Source organism: Myotis yumanensis, unplaced genomic scaffold, assembly GCF_028538775.1.
Source record: "Myotis yumanensis isolate MYYU_CA2020_CCGP unplaced genomic scaffold, mMyoYum1.0.hap1 SCAF_11, whole genome shotgun sequence".
In the NCBI taxonomy this organism is placed as follows: domain Eukaryota; kingdom Metazoa; phylum Chordata; class Mammalia; order Chiroptera; family Vespertilionidae; genus Myotis; species Myotis yumanensis.
This window is the reverse complement of record NW_027223762.1, coordinates 22,060,646-22,077,354: the sequence shown is the minus strand read 5'-3', so window position 1 is coordinate 22,077,354 and position 16,709 is coordinate 22,060,646. Positions and strand designations below refer to the sequence as shown.

At 41.0% G+C, this 16,709-nt stretch overlaps 1 protein-coding gene across 5 annotated transcripts in view; it reads left to right on the top strand.

Annotated features, from left to right (window-relative positions):
* The window catches only part of THADA (THADA armadillo repeat containing), a 293,514-nt gene that overhangs the window by 184,859 nt on the left and 91,946 nt on the right, over positions 1 to 16,709 (top strand). For all 5 annotated transcript variants that reach the window (XM_070429113.1, XM_070429112.1, XM_070429111.1 and 2 more), the window contains one exon: positions 15,678 to 15,793. In XM_070429113.1, the coding sequence (XP_070285214.1) occupies positions 15,678 to 15,793 (116 nt within the window). The remainder of the gene's footprint in view (positions 1 to 15,677; positions 15,794 to 16,709) is intronic.

Here is a 16,709-nt window from a genome sequence, read left to right as displayed (position 1 = left end):
GAGAGCAAAAGGAGGTTTATGGTTGTAATACAAATAAATAATGTAATAATAAATAATACAAGTATAAACCTTCTTTTTCCTGCCCCTGTATATTCACATCGTTGTGCAACCAATCTCCAAAAGTTTTTCATCTCGCAAAATTGAAACTTACTAGTATATACCCATTAAACAGTAACGCCCTATTTCTTCTTTTCCCCAACTCCTGGCAACAACCATTTCTGTTTCTATGAGTTGGCGTGTCCTTGACCTCACTCATATAAGTGAAATTATACAATATTTGTTTTTTGTTACTGGCTTATTTCTCTTTCCATAATGTCCTTAAGGGTCATCCATGTTGTAGCCTGTGTCAAAACATCCTTTGTATAGCTGAGTAATATTCCATTGTATGTAATATGCCACATTTGTGTACTAGTTTATCTGTCAGTGGCCACTTGGGTTGCTTCCATCTTTTGGCTATTGTGAAGAATGTTGCTATGAAATAGATGTACACATGTCTTTTTGAGGCCCTCCTTTCAATTCTTTTGACTATATACCCAAAAGTGGAATTGTGGGATCATACAGTAATATTATTTTTTATATTTTGAGAAACTATGATATTTTTTCCATAGAACTATAGAGAATCCTAATTTCTTGTTTTAGTTAGTAACTTCATTGGGAATCTTAATGGTTTGTGTCTTGGCCTCATTTTCCTCCAGTATTAAGAGGTAGTTTGTATAAAGTTAATATTTTCTCATTGCATTCTGCTACTCTGTTATGGATACCTCCCCTCTTCACCCACCTTAATACTCTAATCCTATTGAAACTATTGAATATCTTTTATTTTTCACTGAAATTGTCTGGAGGTGTGAGAAATAAGAAGACCCAGGTGGTTTTAGAGGGTTAACTACCAATTGTATGTATGCAACTTCAAATTCACCCTGGTCTCTTTATCAGTGATTTTTTCCTAAGTAAAACTCCACTTTCTTCAGAAAGTGAGCCACTTCAAAGGTTTCTGAGTAAACTCTATTTTCTTGATAGCTAAGATTCTACCTGTTATGGAGACATGATTCATTCTACTAAGAGTTCACCACTAATTTCAAGAAGATTGGGACTAACTACTATATTGTGTGTTTTTTTTAAACCAAGAACCTATGGAATTTTAAATACATTTATATACCTTTCAGGGAAGACTACAATGTAAGTCCATAGGCTTTGCTATATGAAATATCCAAATATCCGTTTTATGAGACTAATATACACAGGAAAGATGCTTTGCTTCCTTTGACTAAAATGCACGCCAACTGGCCAGATTAACCCAACACATGCCATGGTGGAATCTAAAGTACTTGTTAAAGTGTTACCTGATTTGGACCATTCAGGAAATTTTAGGAAAATAAGAATGCACTTACTTAGCTTATTTTGACATGGTTGCCTCTCTGAGGCAGGAAACGGAGCTGGAAAGCCTACGTCTGGATTTGTGAATTTATGGAGCATGCTCTGTAGGAAAGAGTATCAAGGATAAACCTCTTGAGGTCATAGCTGACAGCTGATATCTTTAAGGGTTACCAGATTGTTTTTCCGAGACACTGAATGGCACAACTTACTCTTCGATGTAAATCACACGTGCAGAAAATGTAGCTTATGACAAAAAGGGCAAACTTGATAACGAGGACTGTACTTACACTTCTCAAAGCACCTGAGGGACAATCATTAATTTATCCTTGCCATACCCTTGGTCATTGTTATGAACTCTAGTAAGATGATTAGTTAGAAAGTACAGTTTCTGGGAAAAATCATCAGAGACCACTAAAAAAAAGTATTGCTAAAGAACATTACTGCAACAGGCAGAAGTCCAGTGGCCAAGCAAAAACAAGTGTCAAAGAAAGGACATAATAAGCAGGTACCACTGAGGAGTAAGAAAGCTACCAAATAACTGAGAACTAAATAAACATAGATAGGAAAGCATAGAAACCCCAGATGAATGGAGGCAGTGAGGTGAGTCTCCTTTTTACACCAACATGAGAGATGCCTGAAGTGCAATGAAAAATTAAAATCACACATGAGGCATCCATTAATAAGGATGACCAATCTTTAGAGAGTAATTACAAGGTACTTTCACATCAGTTACCTTTTAGACTTAACAATAATCTCATGAGATGAATTATATTGTTAGCTTCATTTTACAGATGAGGAAATTAAAATAATTTTCCCAAGGTCACCATCTAGGTCTTGACTACAAAGCCTGGGCTCTTACAGTAAGCGAGGGTTTCTGCACCTAGGCACTATTGACATTTGGGGCTGGATAATTCTTTGTTGAGAGGGGTTGCCCTGGGCATTGTAGGATGCTTAACAGTATCTCTGCCCTCTACTCACTAGATGCCAGTAGCACCCCCTTTCAGTTGAGACAACCAAAAATGTTTCTAGACAATGCCAAATGTCTCCTGGGGGTAAAATCACCCCAATTTTTAGAACCACTGGTCTAAAGACTAATGTTTCTCAGTAGGAGTCAACTGGGTGTAGCCTGTTGTCCCATTGTAGTCAGTCCCAATATTGGGCTGGGAGAGCTTGTTCTCTTAGAACTTTCCTAAAATGGGTCCTCATTGCCTTCCAGCAATATGGTGAAAGGGGACAGGCCAAATGGGTTTGGGATGGTTACTTGGAGTCATTGTTTCATTCAGCCATTTATTCAGCAAATAAGCTTAACAGTTCCTGGGGTTTGGTTGAGGCGCCAGTCTTTGAACTGAAGTAGGTTTAGAGGGAAGACTATGAGTTTCCTCAAGATGAGCTTGGAGGAGGATGAACACATGTAGATAACATGTCATGTTAGTAGGCTAGGAAAAGCAGGCTGACGGCCCACACCGCAAACATATTCCAATCTCAAGGACTTGCATTCATTGGTCATCTTTGTAAGCCAACCCATTTGCAAGCAGTCTTGGTGTTTACTTTCACTATATTGAGTTAACTATTGCCTTGAAAGTACTGTTTATCTCAGCCCACATGGTAATTGACTTAAATTTAAAATCAAGTCAACAAACGTTTGCATTCCTGTAAGGCTCTGTAGGAGATAAAACAACATGGTTTACATAAAAAGATAAATAGCAATCAAGGCAACATATCTTAGGTGCCAAATGAGTGGTTCAGATAATAAATACTATGCGATGAGAGGATGGAGAGATTTCCACAACCTAGAATTGTCAAGGAGAACACAGAGGGAGCTAATGAACTGGACCTTACCCGATAAGTAGAAATAATATGCAATCTTTATAACAGACTGGGAAGCACATGATTAATGAACACAGCATCCCATGTAAAAAGTACCTTTTAGATTTTTGTTGTGTTAATCTTCACCTGAGGATATTTTTCCATTGATTTTTAGAGAGAGAGGAAGTAGGGGGATAGACACAGAGAGATAGAGACATTTATTTGTTGCCTCCTGCACGCATCCCAACCAGGGCTGGGGATTGAGCCTGCAACCGAGATACAGTGCCCTTGACCAGAATCGAACCTGAGACCCTTCAGTCTGAGGGCTGATGCTCTATCCCAGGAGTCCTCATACTTTTTAAACAGGGGGCCAGTTCACTGTCTCTCAGACCGTTGGAGGGCCGGACTATAGTTTTAAAAAAAAAACTATGAACAAATTCCTATGCACACAGCAGTAGCAAAAACAGCCGGCGGGCCGGATAAATGTTTTCGGCGGGCCGCAGATGGCCCTCAGGCCGTAGTTTGAGGACCCCTGCTCTATCCACTGAACCAAACTGGCTAGGGCTTGATTATTATTTTAATGCCATCTAGTGTCATTATTTTGAAATATATCCGATAACAGATATGAAATCCAGTTTGAAGTTTCCCCATGATGATTGTCCAGAGTTTGTCAGCTCAACCAAGAAAATTCCTAAGTGAAAAAGGTGTTTTGATCACTCCCAGGGATCAGAGGAAACTTCATAATGGTTGGTTTCATGACCTTTTATTTCAGTCAGACCTCACGAAATCACCCTTCTCCAAACAAAGTTGCCCTAGTAGGAAACTGGTCTCCAGATTTAGAGAGACCTTCCTGTGTCCAGCCTGCCTGCATGACTTTGGGCATCCCCCATCCTCAGCAGCACTGCGGAAGGCAGTTATCAATAAGGGCTATAGAGGCTTTTGCTTCTTAAGACATGGTTTATTCCACAAATCCCAGCCATCCAGTAGACTTCTATAATTCCACATAAAATGGATGCAGCAGATGTTCCTGGACCTCACTGCTGGAGGTGTTGAATGGCAAATGAACAAACAAACGGAGGGAGGGGGACCCACCCAAATCTCCTTCCTGGAGCTTAGAGGAATCATTCTTTTTCCTTCCTCCATGAGAAAATATAAACTGTTGCTTTATAAACAGTTGTCACTTTTTGACTTATAAAGATTCACAGTCTTTTCCTTTTGTTTACTTTGATGACCTTTGAAATAAGCTGCAACCCAGAGTCAAAAAAAATTTCCATGTTCATTTTTCAGAAAGAGGACTCTGTTGCCACAATGTGCTGTCAGCCGCTGACTCCGAGGCTGGCTGCAGCCCAGGCCCAGGTTTGCAGGCCCTTTTCCCCAAACCCCTCACTGGGCAGCTCCAAGTAATGTGGGTTACTGGCCTGAAGGCCAAACAGTTTTCTGTTGGTCAAACTCTTCTATAAAGCAGATTTTATGGCAACTCTAAAATCCAGAAAACACAAATTAATATATTAACTTTGCATTTCCTTTGGCTTTGCTTGCTGAAGAGACAACACTAATGATTTTCCTGCAGCTCTCAAAAATGCTGCTACCCCGCTTCCCCTGTGGCCAGCCTTCTCTACCCTCAGTGGGCCTCTCCTCTGACATGCTCTCCAAACCTCATTGGGTACCAATCTGAAAAGTCAAAGGAAGAGGCCAGGAGAAGCCTTGGAAGTCCTGACTTCCTCTTGGGGGCGTTGAAAAGTTCCTTTTCTTTGATTTTTATCTCTTAGTGAAAAATACCACATAGCCACCTGTCCCAATAATTTATATGTGAATTTTAATACTGAGTATGGAGTTAGGGAATACATGATAAAAAGAACATTACTTAGCTTTTGTTGTTTCTGATTCCCAAAATAATGCATTCTTCCTTTGTGGCGATAAGGCAATCTGTATGCTCGATTGTCGTGGTGGTTGCACAAATCCATGCATGGGATAAAATTGCGCGTACGCGCACACACACACACCCACACACACGTGAATACATGTAAAAAATGGCAAAATTGAATAGGGTAGGTAGCCTAGTTAATAGTAATATGCCTATGTCAATTTTCTGATTTTGATATAGTACTGCAATTACTACATAAGAAGTCACAATTGGGAAAAGATGAGTGAAAAGTACAATGCTACTAGTTTTGCAACTTGTTATGAGATTATAATTATTTCTTTACAAAAGTTCTAAAAAAAAGTAATGCATTTTTACTGTAAAACTTTCTAAATTATAGAAAAGTGCAACAAAATTTCACCCCTATACATTAATTGAAATTTAATATTAGTCAATCAAAAATAAATGTAAATTAAAAATAATAAAATTATTTCAAATTTGACCAATGGGAGCCCATTCCAAAAAAAAAAAAAATCACCAAGTAAAAAAATCCCACCCTCACTGTTAATAATTTGGTACCAATAAAAATGGGATTGTACTATTTTTGCAGCTTGCTTTTTTTTACTTATCAGTGTAGAGATATTTCCATGTTAGTCTATATAAACCTACAACATTCTTGTTAATAGCTGTACAGATTGGCTTTCTGTGATGGGATACTTGTAGAAATATCCCATAATTTTTTTCTGTTGGTCCTGTATTGGTTGTTTCTGAATTTTCCTGTTAGAGTCAGTGCTACTGAAGATGATATCATCCTTGGGCATCTATTATCTTTGCCCATACTCCTTTCTGTGAGACAAATGCCTAGAAGTGGGTATTACACTGAAGAAAGTGCATGACTTCCAAGTTGCTACTTTGTCTAGCTCCGAGGGAGACCACTGTACAGGAAAAAAAATTTTTGTATGTGTAACAAGATGGCCTTGCTGGTTATCCTCCCACCCCCCAAAAAAGGTGACAATTTATGTTCCCACCAATGATGAATGAGAGTATTGTTTTCTTACCTAGTTATTAGATGGGGGTCCTACCTACTAATTCTTAAGAAAAATTCTGTACAAATTAATGTTGTTGTTTTTAAATTATTGTTTTAATTGCCCTTCCTTAAACATGAATGAAGTTAAACATGTCTTCATATGTTTATTGGCTATATTTGTATTTCATCTGTGAATTTTTTGTTTATATTCTTTGCTAAATATTTGCAGTTCCCAAAGTGTGTGCCAAAGCTCTGTGGGATATTTTAAATTTGGGAGAGAAACACAATGATGTTTACCATCTGTGAAATATTATGAGATCTACTAGCTCGAAGCTATTTACATTTATCAACATTAGCTTGCACTGCATTCCTTTAGAAGATGCTATATATCTTTGCAAAGTTGAGTATTTGATAGTTGTTGCTATAAAAAGCAAGTACCATGAGAAAATCAATATGGAACAGGAATGAGGGTGGAGTCCAACAATCCCGAGGCTTGGGAAGTTATGAGTAGCCAACAGGCACACATATCCCATTAGTACGTATTTGTGGTTATTAAGGAATGAAATCAAAATATTTTTTCTTTCAACTTATGTGTATTATTTTTTCAAACAGTTCCTAAGTTGTTAGGGTATAAATACTTATTAGGTTGTTTGGACCTAACTACTTAATAAATGGAACTATTAGGTATTTCTTTTGGCCTAGAGGCACCATGAAAAGATTATTGAGGTGCTAAGGGTGCTATGAATGGTGAAAGTTTGTAACTCCCTGCCATATTTTATTCAATTACTTTCATTTTTGTTATTAATTTGCAAGAGTTTTGTTCCTTAGGGGTATTAGCAAATATTTTACCCCTTTTCCCTTTACTTTTGAATCTTCCTTGTAGTTTTTACTTTTTCAGTTTTTGTGTTGACAGACTTATAGAAAGCCCATTTTTACCTGAAGATTATAAAACATTTTCCTGTTTTCTTCTAGCATTTTTATAGTGGGCTTTTTTTTTTTTTTTTACATTTGATTATTTTCTCCATCTGGAATTTATTTCAATGCAAGACTTTGGGTAGGGATCTAATCATATTATTTCCCAAAGAACTAGTTGGTTTTTTAATACCATTTATTGAATAAATCAATCTTTTCACTACTGTTTAAATATCACTTTTATCACCTACTGTATTTCTAGCACATTTATTTCTGGCCCCTCTATTCTTTATCTCTCTTTATAATACTTACTGTTTTCTACCTTGAATTTTAGTTATGTACATATCTTATACCCTGCACTAGATCATAAACTTTTTAATATTGACTTCATCTCTATGTCCCATAGCTGCATGCTTTCCTCTTTCCCTTCTTCTCTCCTTCTCTAAATCTTTCTTAAAACTTTTATATAGGAAAATTTAAATATACACAAATGTAGATAGAATAATGTAATGAGTCCCGTGTATCTTAACTGTCACTCAGCTGCAATAATTGTTGATTCTTGACTAATTTTGTTTCATTCGCACTACAGTCAGCTTCTTCCCTTCTGTATTGCTTTAAAGTTAACTATCTTGATTGAACAAATTATCTATTATTTTTCATTAATAAGTTTTGCTACATTAAAGAATTTCTTATTGATCTAAATATTATCTTTAAGGAAATTCAATAGGTAAAGCTCCAGATATGTAGAAAAGATGAATTATCATATATAAGAAAGCTTCCCCTAAAGAACTTAAACAGATTTATTCTATAAATAAATAGTTTGTAATTTAAAAATTTTTATACGTAGCTTTTCAGAAATGTATCTGTGTTCTAAAGCAGTGGTCGCCAACCTTTTGGACCTTACAGACTACCGGTGGTTGGTGACCACTGTTCTAAAGTTAGGAACTCTTTATTTAGAACAGGTATTAAATCAGTGTTTTGTAAATTGTTAATTCTTTAAATGCAAGTCTTTATTTGTATGTTGGGTTAAGATTGACTACTTTTGACCTCACTTTCTAAACCCAACATGTTGCTCAGGGCCCTTGATGCCTCTTCTGGATGCCAGACTCCTAATTGAATTGTAAAATTTGGAGCACCGGGCCAGATATGACTCAGGCGAAACATACACTCACTCTCTCTTTTTAATGCTATGTATTTGCCCCAACCCTTTTGTGTGGAGAGAGTTTAGAGAGGTTTAGTACCACAGCTGCTGGTGTGAATATAGGTTCTGCTTCTACCACCGCTGGCAAGGTGGCATGGTAGAATTAGAAGTCAATAAATGCTCTCTTTATTGAGCCCGTCTGTCTGACAGACAAAGCTACTTATCCTTGGGGTCCCGGGGCTATGAAAACTGGGACACAGTCCCTTCCTTCAAAGAGCTATACAGGGAAATTGTAGATTGATAGCCATGATGACAGGAATATATACACACACACACACACACACACACACACACACACACACACACACATATATGTATATACACACACACACTGGTATATGTAAATGAAGCTGAATAGGAAAAAAAGTTATTCTTAGGGTGGGGTTGGGGGCAACTGAAGAAAGCTGAGGAAGGTTTTATGGTGGGCCTTACAGCGGAAATGAAATATCAGTAGGCAGAGTTGGAGAGGATAGGGGAGAAATGGAAGGAACATCCTGCATAGAAAAGCATTTGTAAGTTGTCCAGAATGGGAAGTTGTCTGCCTCAGTGGCCACAGAATAGATACATGAAGAGGAGAAAGTAAGGAGTAAAACAGCCAGTAGAAAGGTGAGTTGAGCCTTTAGTGCCCAGCAAATTCTATAGGAGGTTGGAAATTATTGAAGGACTTTGAATTTAGGAGTAATATGAATGGGGCTTGGTTTTAAGATTTCTCTGCAGCCATGTGTAAAATAAGTTTTAGAGGCAAAGACCAGTCAGTTGACTTGTTTCCATCAGAGAGCTGTAAGGTCTTTGGGTTCTTGAACTAGAACTGTGGGAGTGTTAATAGAAAGGAGGGAACGGATTTGAGACAACAAAGTAAATTTCCAGGCCCCTAGAGACTTTGTGTTTTTGTAGATGTTAGTCCTTAAAGATATTCGTGGTCTATTTCCTGTGCTTCTTTTCCCCAAACCAGAGTCAGCTAGGAAGTAATTACACTTTGTAGTTGGTGACCTTTTTCCCAGCACAGCAAAGTGTCACCTTTTGGGAACTTACCCAGACCTTTCTAAAGATGTGTTCTCATCTGATGAACAGGTTGAGGTTTGGGGAGTAACCACTTGAAATGCTTCCTGGCCTGCCCTCCAGCATGGGATCAGATTGGTGGGTACCTGTGGGTGGCACAGGCCCACTGAGCCCTTTCTCGTAGGGATGACCAAGGAGAGCAACTTAAGTGTCCCAGGGTCATGCCCCCAGTCCACACTGACCCTCCAAGGCTGGGAGCAGTGGGGCTGTTAATAAAAAAGGTTATGTTGAGCTTTCTGCACAGATGACCTAGGCAGGTACGTACACCCAGCCAGCACCATGCCCTGCACTGTGGAAGTAAGAGAAAAGAGGGGTGCTTCTGAGAAGCCTGTGGTCCTATTGGAGATAAGATTGATATGCCTGAAGCAGGGAACAATTAGATACTAACCCACGTTTTAATAATTAGAAATGACAAATAAGTTAGAAAACTTCTCTCTCTTGCTTTCCCATCTACACACACACACACACACACACACACACACACACACACACAGTCTGCCTTTTAAATGATTTTTGCTGTATCCATTTCCATTTCCCGACAGTTATATGATTAGGCATGTTTCTGTGAATTAGAAAGTTTAGGTTCCTCCCTCAGCCATCCCCCTACTCACACCACTGCCCCCCTTCAGTCTGACTTAAAGCCATAAAATACTTCTGCCTGCCTGCGTTTAGTTCTGTTTGTATGAATTAAGTCGACAGGATAAATATTCACATTCCCAGCGACAGGCTGAAACAATGTTTGCCTGTTCTACCCAGTGAGTCGAGAAAAAAAGGGGGCCTGACATCACCCTATACTGTACATTCCCGGCATAGATCATTTATTTAAGTCCCTGAAAAAATACAGATGTTTTACCAGCCGAAATAAAATCCTGTGTAAACACTGAGCTCGGAAAAATGTGGCTCTGACTTAGCTGTGGGGGTTGGAGCTAGGCACAATGGCAGATGCAGAAATTTTATACTTGGCTGAATGTGATAGGGACAAAATTGTTCGTCCCCAGTCTGCATGCTGCAAAAGAAGAATAGAATTTGTTTTTAAGAAAATACAGTTGCAAACGTGGATAGGTCTGTTGCTCTTCAGAGTTTGGGATTGTTAATGATTATGATACATTGACCCACTTGTATCTGACCTCTGAAATGAGCGTCTTTTTTCTATTGGAGTTGTCCTTTTTCATGACCTGCCTACCCTGGTCCTGTTATTGCTGGAGCCTGCTGGTTCCTGGCGCTCAGGTGCTGTTGATTTTCTAAGGGGGAAAACTGCCTGGAAGCCATGCTTGGTGAAGAGGAAAACCCATCTCAGCGTCACATTCCCAAACAGCCATCTATCATCTTGATCTTGTCTAACACAGTCACTATTTTAGTCCAGCAGCACAAACCAGACATATTTTACTGGTGCAGGGCAAGTTTTTTCAGGATCTGCCTCATGACTCTTCTCAGACCTGTGGTATTTATTCAAAGAGCATTACATTTGCTCTGTGGAGTCACTTTTAAGATTCAAAGCTGCCAGAATGGACCCCATGCTTTACACAGATGGTTGGAAACTCCCCTGAGTCTCCCTGTGTTTAGAGTGGGGATGGGGGTGGGCAGAGAGTAACTGCTTCCAGGTTCTCCAGACTTTCCTTAGATCCACAGTTTCATTTAGACACGCATCTCAGGGGCCAGAAATCTAGCCGCCTCCTTGTCAGGGCCTGGACGATCACCTCATCTCTCAGCAGTCCCAGCCTGTGATGGTCCCGGCCTGTGATGGTCCCGGCCTGTGATGGTCCCGGCCTGTGACAGTCCCAGCCTGTGATAGTCCGGAGCGTATGGTAGTCCTAGTGATGCTGCTTGGTCTGCACTCAGTTGTTTGCTGTGTGCTTTTGGTCTCTTTCTGACTGAATCACAACTGTCTTAAGTCAACACCACTTTCTCCTGTTTCTTTTGCCGAAGACACCTCCAAACCCACTCTAAGCTTTTCTAAAGGGCCTCCCATAGCTAGAGGTAAACAGCTGCCCTGCTTGTCCCAGTGTGATTGTTAATAGAGCTCCTCTCCACTCTCAGAAGACTTCCTGGTCTTCTGCCCTCCCTAGAGCAGTTATCACTGGACATTCCCAACCAAACTCATTAAATCCCTCCCTCATTCCCAAAAGGGCTACATGTGCTCTTGTGATCCCTGTCTTGAAGGGTGGGCCTCCAGCACCAGCTGCCTGAGTTCAGAGTCTCTTTCCTGACCCTCAACTCCATGTCTAGAGCAGTTTCCAAGTCCTGCCTCTTCAGCCTCCAAAGTCTCTCAGATGTATCCTTTCCTCTTAGTTCCACTGCTGCTATTGTTTAGATTGGGGTGAGGTTGGGATGTCACAAATTCAGTCCTATCTGTTTCAGGCAAGTAAGTGAATGAAGGGGGGTGGATATAAACATGCAGCCCTCTTGATGCATCCTTTGTCTTCAAACTTTTGATGGAGATTTGGGTTCAGAAAATATTTCATTTCCTCTTGATTCTACATAAGTTGATGGGGGTGGGGAGGAGAGCATGAGATAAGTGATAAACCTGGACACTCCATCCGAGCGACCATGGATACTGGTCAGTAGGGGGACAGTGGGGACCCTGAGCATGCATTGCTTGTCAAAGGGGCCAGCTGCTGCTCCTCAGCCCAGGCCCAATGGCTCTGTGGGAGTGTGGCCCCAAGATGGCAGATGTTTTGATTTTTCAAAAGAAATTGGAAATCAGGATGAGTTTGATGTGAAATCTCCCAATTCATAAAGGAAAGTTTAAAAATACCGTGCAGATCAAATAAAACATCTGCAGCCATTTTTTGTCCAAAGGCTCTTGGTTTTCAGCCTCTGGTTTCACCCCTCACCACCTTCTGACTGGACTATTGCAGTAATGTTGGTCATGTTGCCCGTTAATCCAGCCTCTACACCACCCTGGCCTTTTGCCCCCCAAGTTACAGATCTGATCACTTAAAAGCTATGGAGAACAGAACAGAACACACATTCTTGATGTTGCATTTAAGATCTGTCTCCAGCTCTGTCTCCTCCCACCTTCCACACACACCCTGGCTGTGCTTTCGTCACGCACAACTACTTGCTGTCCCCTGAGCAGTCCCAGGATTTTTAATTAATAGCTCTTTTTAGAACAATTTTAGGTTTACAGAAAAACTGAGCAGGTCCTCCCAGTCCCCTCTCCCCAGTTTTCTCCTGCTATTAATATTTTGCATTAGAGAGTACGTTTGTTACACCTAATACACTGAGATCAACACATTATTATCATTAACTAAAGTCCATAGTTTACAGTAAGGCTTACTCTTTTTGTTGGGAATACCAATATTTTAAGACCCTTAAAAAATTTTTTTATAATTCCCGTTCCTCTGTTTGTATATTGTTCTCCCAATTCTGGCAAGATTTTTTTCAAGGCCAAATATGAATGTCCCTTTCTACAAAGCCTTCTCTGACTGTTTATTTCAGGAATGGGGGCTGGAAAGGAGGGAGCAGACAGAAAAAGGAAGAGAAGTAACTTTTTTTTCCAGGTGCCTAGTGTGTGCCAAGTACTATATATTCTTTTAAATCCCTCTATAATCCTATAATATCGATGTTATTATGGATGTTAACCTGTTTCCGTGAGTTGCCCAAAGCCCCACTAATAGTAACTAGGTTGACGCCCATGTCCACCTGGCTCCAAAGTGTGTGTTGCGCCCATTCCTTTCCCCTAGGGCTGCATTCTTACCACTAATCTAGCCTCCTGCCTTCCCCACTAGATCAGAAATCCACTGGAGTGCGAGGTACTCAGCTCAGTGTCTCCACTCCCACGAAACGGGGCGGTGGGTGCGGCGGGGGGGGGGGGGGGGGGGGGGCGTGGTGCGGGACATACAGCACTCCCCCAAACCCAGGGGCTTGTGTCCTAAAGGCAGAGTTAGTATGGGAAGAGGCACCAGATACTGACATCAGTTCAGCGAATGGTTGTTGAACTCCTGCTGTGCCTGGACTTGGTGCAAGGTGAGGTGGGGAAGCTGAGGAAGTGGTGGCGGTGCTGCCGCGTGGCTGTATCTCCCTGCCAGGCAGAGTCAGGAAGCTATTGATTCTCCGTGTATCCAGGCCTAGAATGTGAGCTGCAGGGGAGCAGGGACTCTGTTCTCTGCTGTGACTCCCAGGACAGTCCCTAGTGGTGATAGCTCTTTAATAAATATCTGTGGCTGGAATGTTTGAATCCCATTGCAAATTGGGGACACGGAAAGTGACTACTCGACTGTTCGCAGCTCTCATGTGCGTTCAGTTAGTCATCAACCTCAGTTCCGGCAGCTTGGGGTTCTCCACGTTTGGTGCAGGGCAGCTCTGTATTATAAGCAGTTTCCAAATTATGCCAGGCCTGGGCTCGACCACACTCCGAGTTCTCCGTTCCCAGTGAATGACCAGGATCACAATTGTTGTGTGGTGTGTACCCAAGGTGACAGAATTGATGGACCTGTTAGGCTGATTTTCATAAACCAGAGCTACCAAGCGTTTCAAAAACAGCCTTGTTTTTGCCAAGTAAGGTGAGCAAATATAGGACTAAGTTTAAACATCCATCAGGAGTTATTTTTGAAGCGATTGCTTCTAAATGAGAGGCATTTGAAAATCTCACAGCTTTCTTTACAAGTAAGTTCCACAGTCATGTATTTTGCTGGTGTCTGCTGATTAATTACGATCCTGTGACACCATGAAAAGCCCTGGTGGTTGCGTCTGTGCAGCTGCGGAGAAAAGTAAAGCGAGGCCCAGTGACACTGCCAAGTCTTTCAGGCTGGTGGGATTCAGGCAGAGGAAGGCATTTTTTTTTCACTCTGGCAGTCACCACAGAAGAACAGAAGCCCCAGCCAGACCCATTTCTCCAGACTTCAGGACGGGTGGTTTGGGTCCCTGTGGGGGTGTGGTGAAGTAGTGATATTCGATCTGTTGCTTCTGAAATAACAGGTCCATTATTAGAGAAAGCGTTTTCAGTTTCCATTAGGATATGTGTGCATTCTCCTGTCCAGTAACTTCTGTTTAGAAAAAAATAAATAGTGGTTACATAAATTTTTAAAAAGATTTTTTATTGATTTTTAGAGAGAAAGGAAAGGAGAAGGAGAGAGAGAAACATTGATGTGAAAGGGGACATCAATCGGCTGCCTCCTGCATGCTCCCTACCGGGGATCGAACCCGCAACCTCCTGGTGCATAGAATGACACCCAACCAACTGAGTCACATGGGCCAGGGCACATACAGTAAATTCATCACAATTTATTTTTTTCTCTAAACAAAAGGTGGTCAGTATATATTTGTTGTTGGTAATTACAGATGTCTGACCCCAGAAAACGTGCTGACTCCGACTTGTTTAGGGTCCAGTGACTCTAGGTCTCTTTTATCTTGGCCCCTTGCTCTTCTCTACTCCATTCCATATGTAACTCTCAATTATGCCCCTCACTGACATGAGAGAAAAAGAAAAACTTGAATCTTATTGCTGAGAAAGAATCATCTGCAGCTCTGGTGAAGGATACAGTAGGGAAAGAAAACAAACTGAGTTTTAAAATAGCCTTTCAAAGTTCTTCGTGTGCTTATCTGCGCTTGCTTTGCTCACCCACCTCCTCCTTGATTAAGATAAGGGCGACTGAAGGATTTCTCTGACATGCGTCTTTCTCCTTGGCACTGGGTAAGGTCAGAGGATCTCATCTACGCCCTTGTCCGCTTTCTTTCTCTTCTGCAGGTTTGTACTCCTCACAAAGGCCTCGTTGATGTCATATCAGAGTGTGAATCCATGACACACGTAGGTGGGCATGCACACTTACACGTGCCCTGTGTCATGTGTCTGCTGGAACTGTGGCCTTTGTCCTAAATGTAGACATCTAGAGATAGAACAGGATATGTCTTTCTCTGCTTAATTCTAATATATAGTCATGTAAGAGTGAGAAAGTGGGGTGTGTCTGCCTTGCTGCCTCCACTCCTGACATCTCAGCAAAGACCTGCTAAACATTCTGAATAGTTTACAGACGTCGCTGTGGAGTGTTTGCAAAGGCAAGCGTCCTTGTGGCCTGTTTCTTTAGCCAAGCCTGTTCCGATAAACCCAGACATGTAAACCAGTTAGATTCTCAGACTTAGGCTTTAAGAGGTACATTTTTTGTGAGTGACTGCTAACATAGAGAAAGATGTTTGCATTTCTTTGCTAAAACCAACTTACAGGTTGTTTGTAACTAATAAGCTCTCGTATCAAATGATTGTCTGCTCACCTTTCTTTGGAATCATGTATGGAACCCAAAGCACAGGTACGTGGGTTACTTGCCACTTGCTACATCCTCCAAAACCAACAAGCCTTTTGCAAAGAGACCAGAGCCACATTCTGCAGGTGTCTGTTTTCTTTGAGGGGAACATTTGGAGGAAACCTAAAAGGGAGGAACTTGCATTTAGAAAAAATATATTTTCACAGCAGATATTGCTTTTTCTCTCCTTTGGTTTAGGTTTTTCATTTGTTACAAGCCTTCGCGGACTCCAAACACAGAATGAATGCGCACTTTCAGCAGGAGCTGGCTGATGTTGCTGTTTGTACCACAGCCAAACTCTGGCTGGCCAAGAGGTATGTTACAACCCCTCATGAGCAAGGAGTTATCAGGGGTTAGGAATACATTGGAGAATTGCTGTTTCTAGTTGTGGGAGTTTTAAACGTCATTGGCATGAGTTTTCTAAACTTATTAGAGTATTTATCTTTTTAGAACTTTGGGTTGTGGTGAAGAAAGAAAAATATTTTCTTGACAATTTTTCTAAAGCTGCTGTGTGGCTGGGGGGCATGTAATATGGCTTTTTATCTCTCCACCAATCAGCTTATTTTTATTAATACCTGCTACGTGCCCAACCCTGTGTTAGATACATTTTGTTCTTCCTCCTGGCCATTGTTAGTTTATTCTAGAACGTTCACACTTTTCTGTGTGAAAAACGGAGTGAAAGAATATCTCATTTACTTCATAGGAAATCCTCTCTGTAACACTGTGTTCAAATCGCTGTCGGACAGTGATGCTGTGGGGACCCCAGTGTGCCCTCTGTAAGTTCCAGCAGAGGCAGTCTAGTGGAGGACCACATGTTACCACATCCCATGCTGCGTATGTTGTGTTTGATTAAGAGTCAATATGTTGGTTGCCTAACATAGCAACCTCTTTTTAAATTCTTTTTAAAATATGCTTTTGTTCACCTTTTTTGGGCTTCCCACCTTATACGGCAAAGCAAGTGATGGGTAGTATGAGGCCTACCATTCAGTGTAATTCAACAAAGTACTGTTGAGCACAGACTACACACTAACCTTTGTGTTAGGAGAGCTAGGGATGCAGATATGGAAGAACTAGTCCTGGCTTTAAGGAGCTCACATCCACGAGATGAAAAAGATGTGTAAGTAATTTCCATCCCATATGGTAAGTGTGATAACAAATGTATGTAGTAGGTACAGAAATAGCCCAGAGGAGGGGCAAGGGAGATCCAGCATTGCACCCTTCAAGAGATGA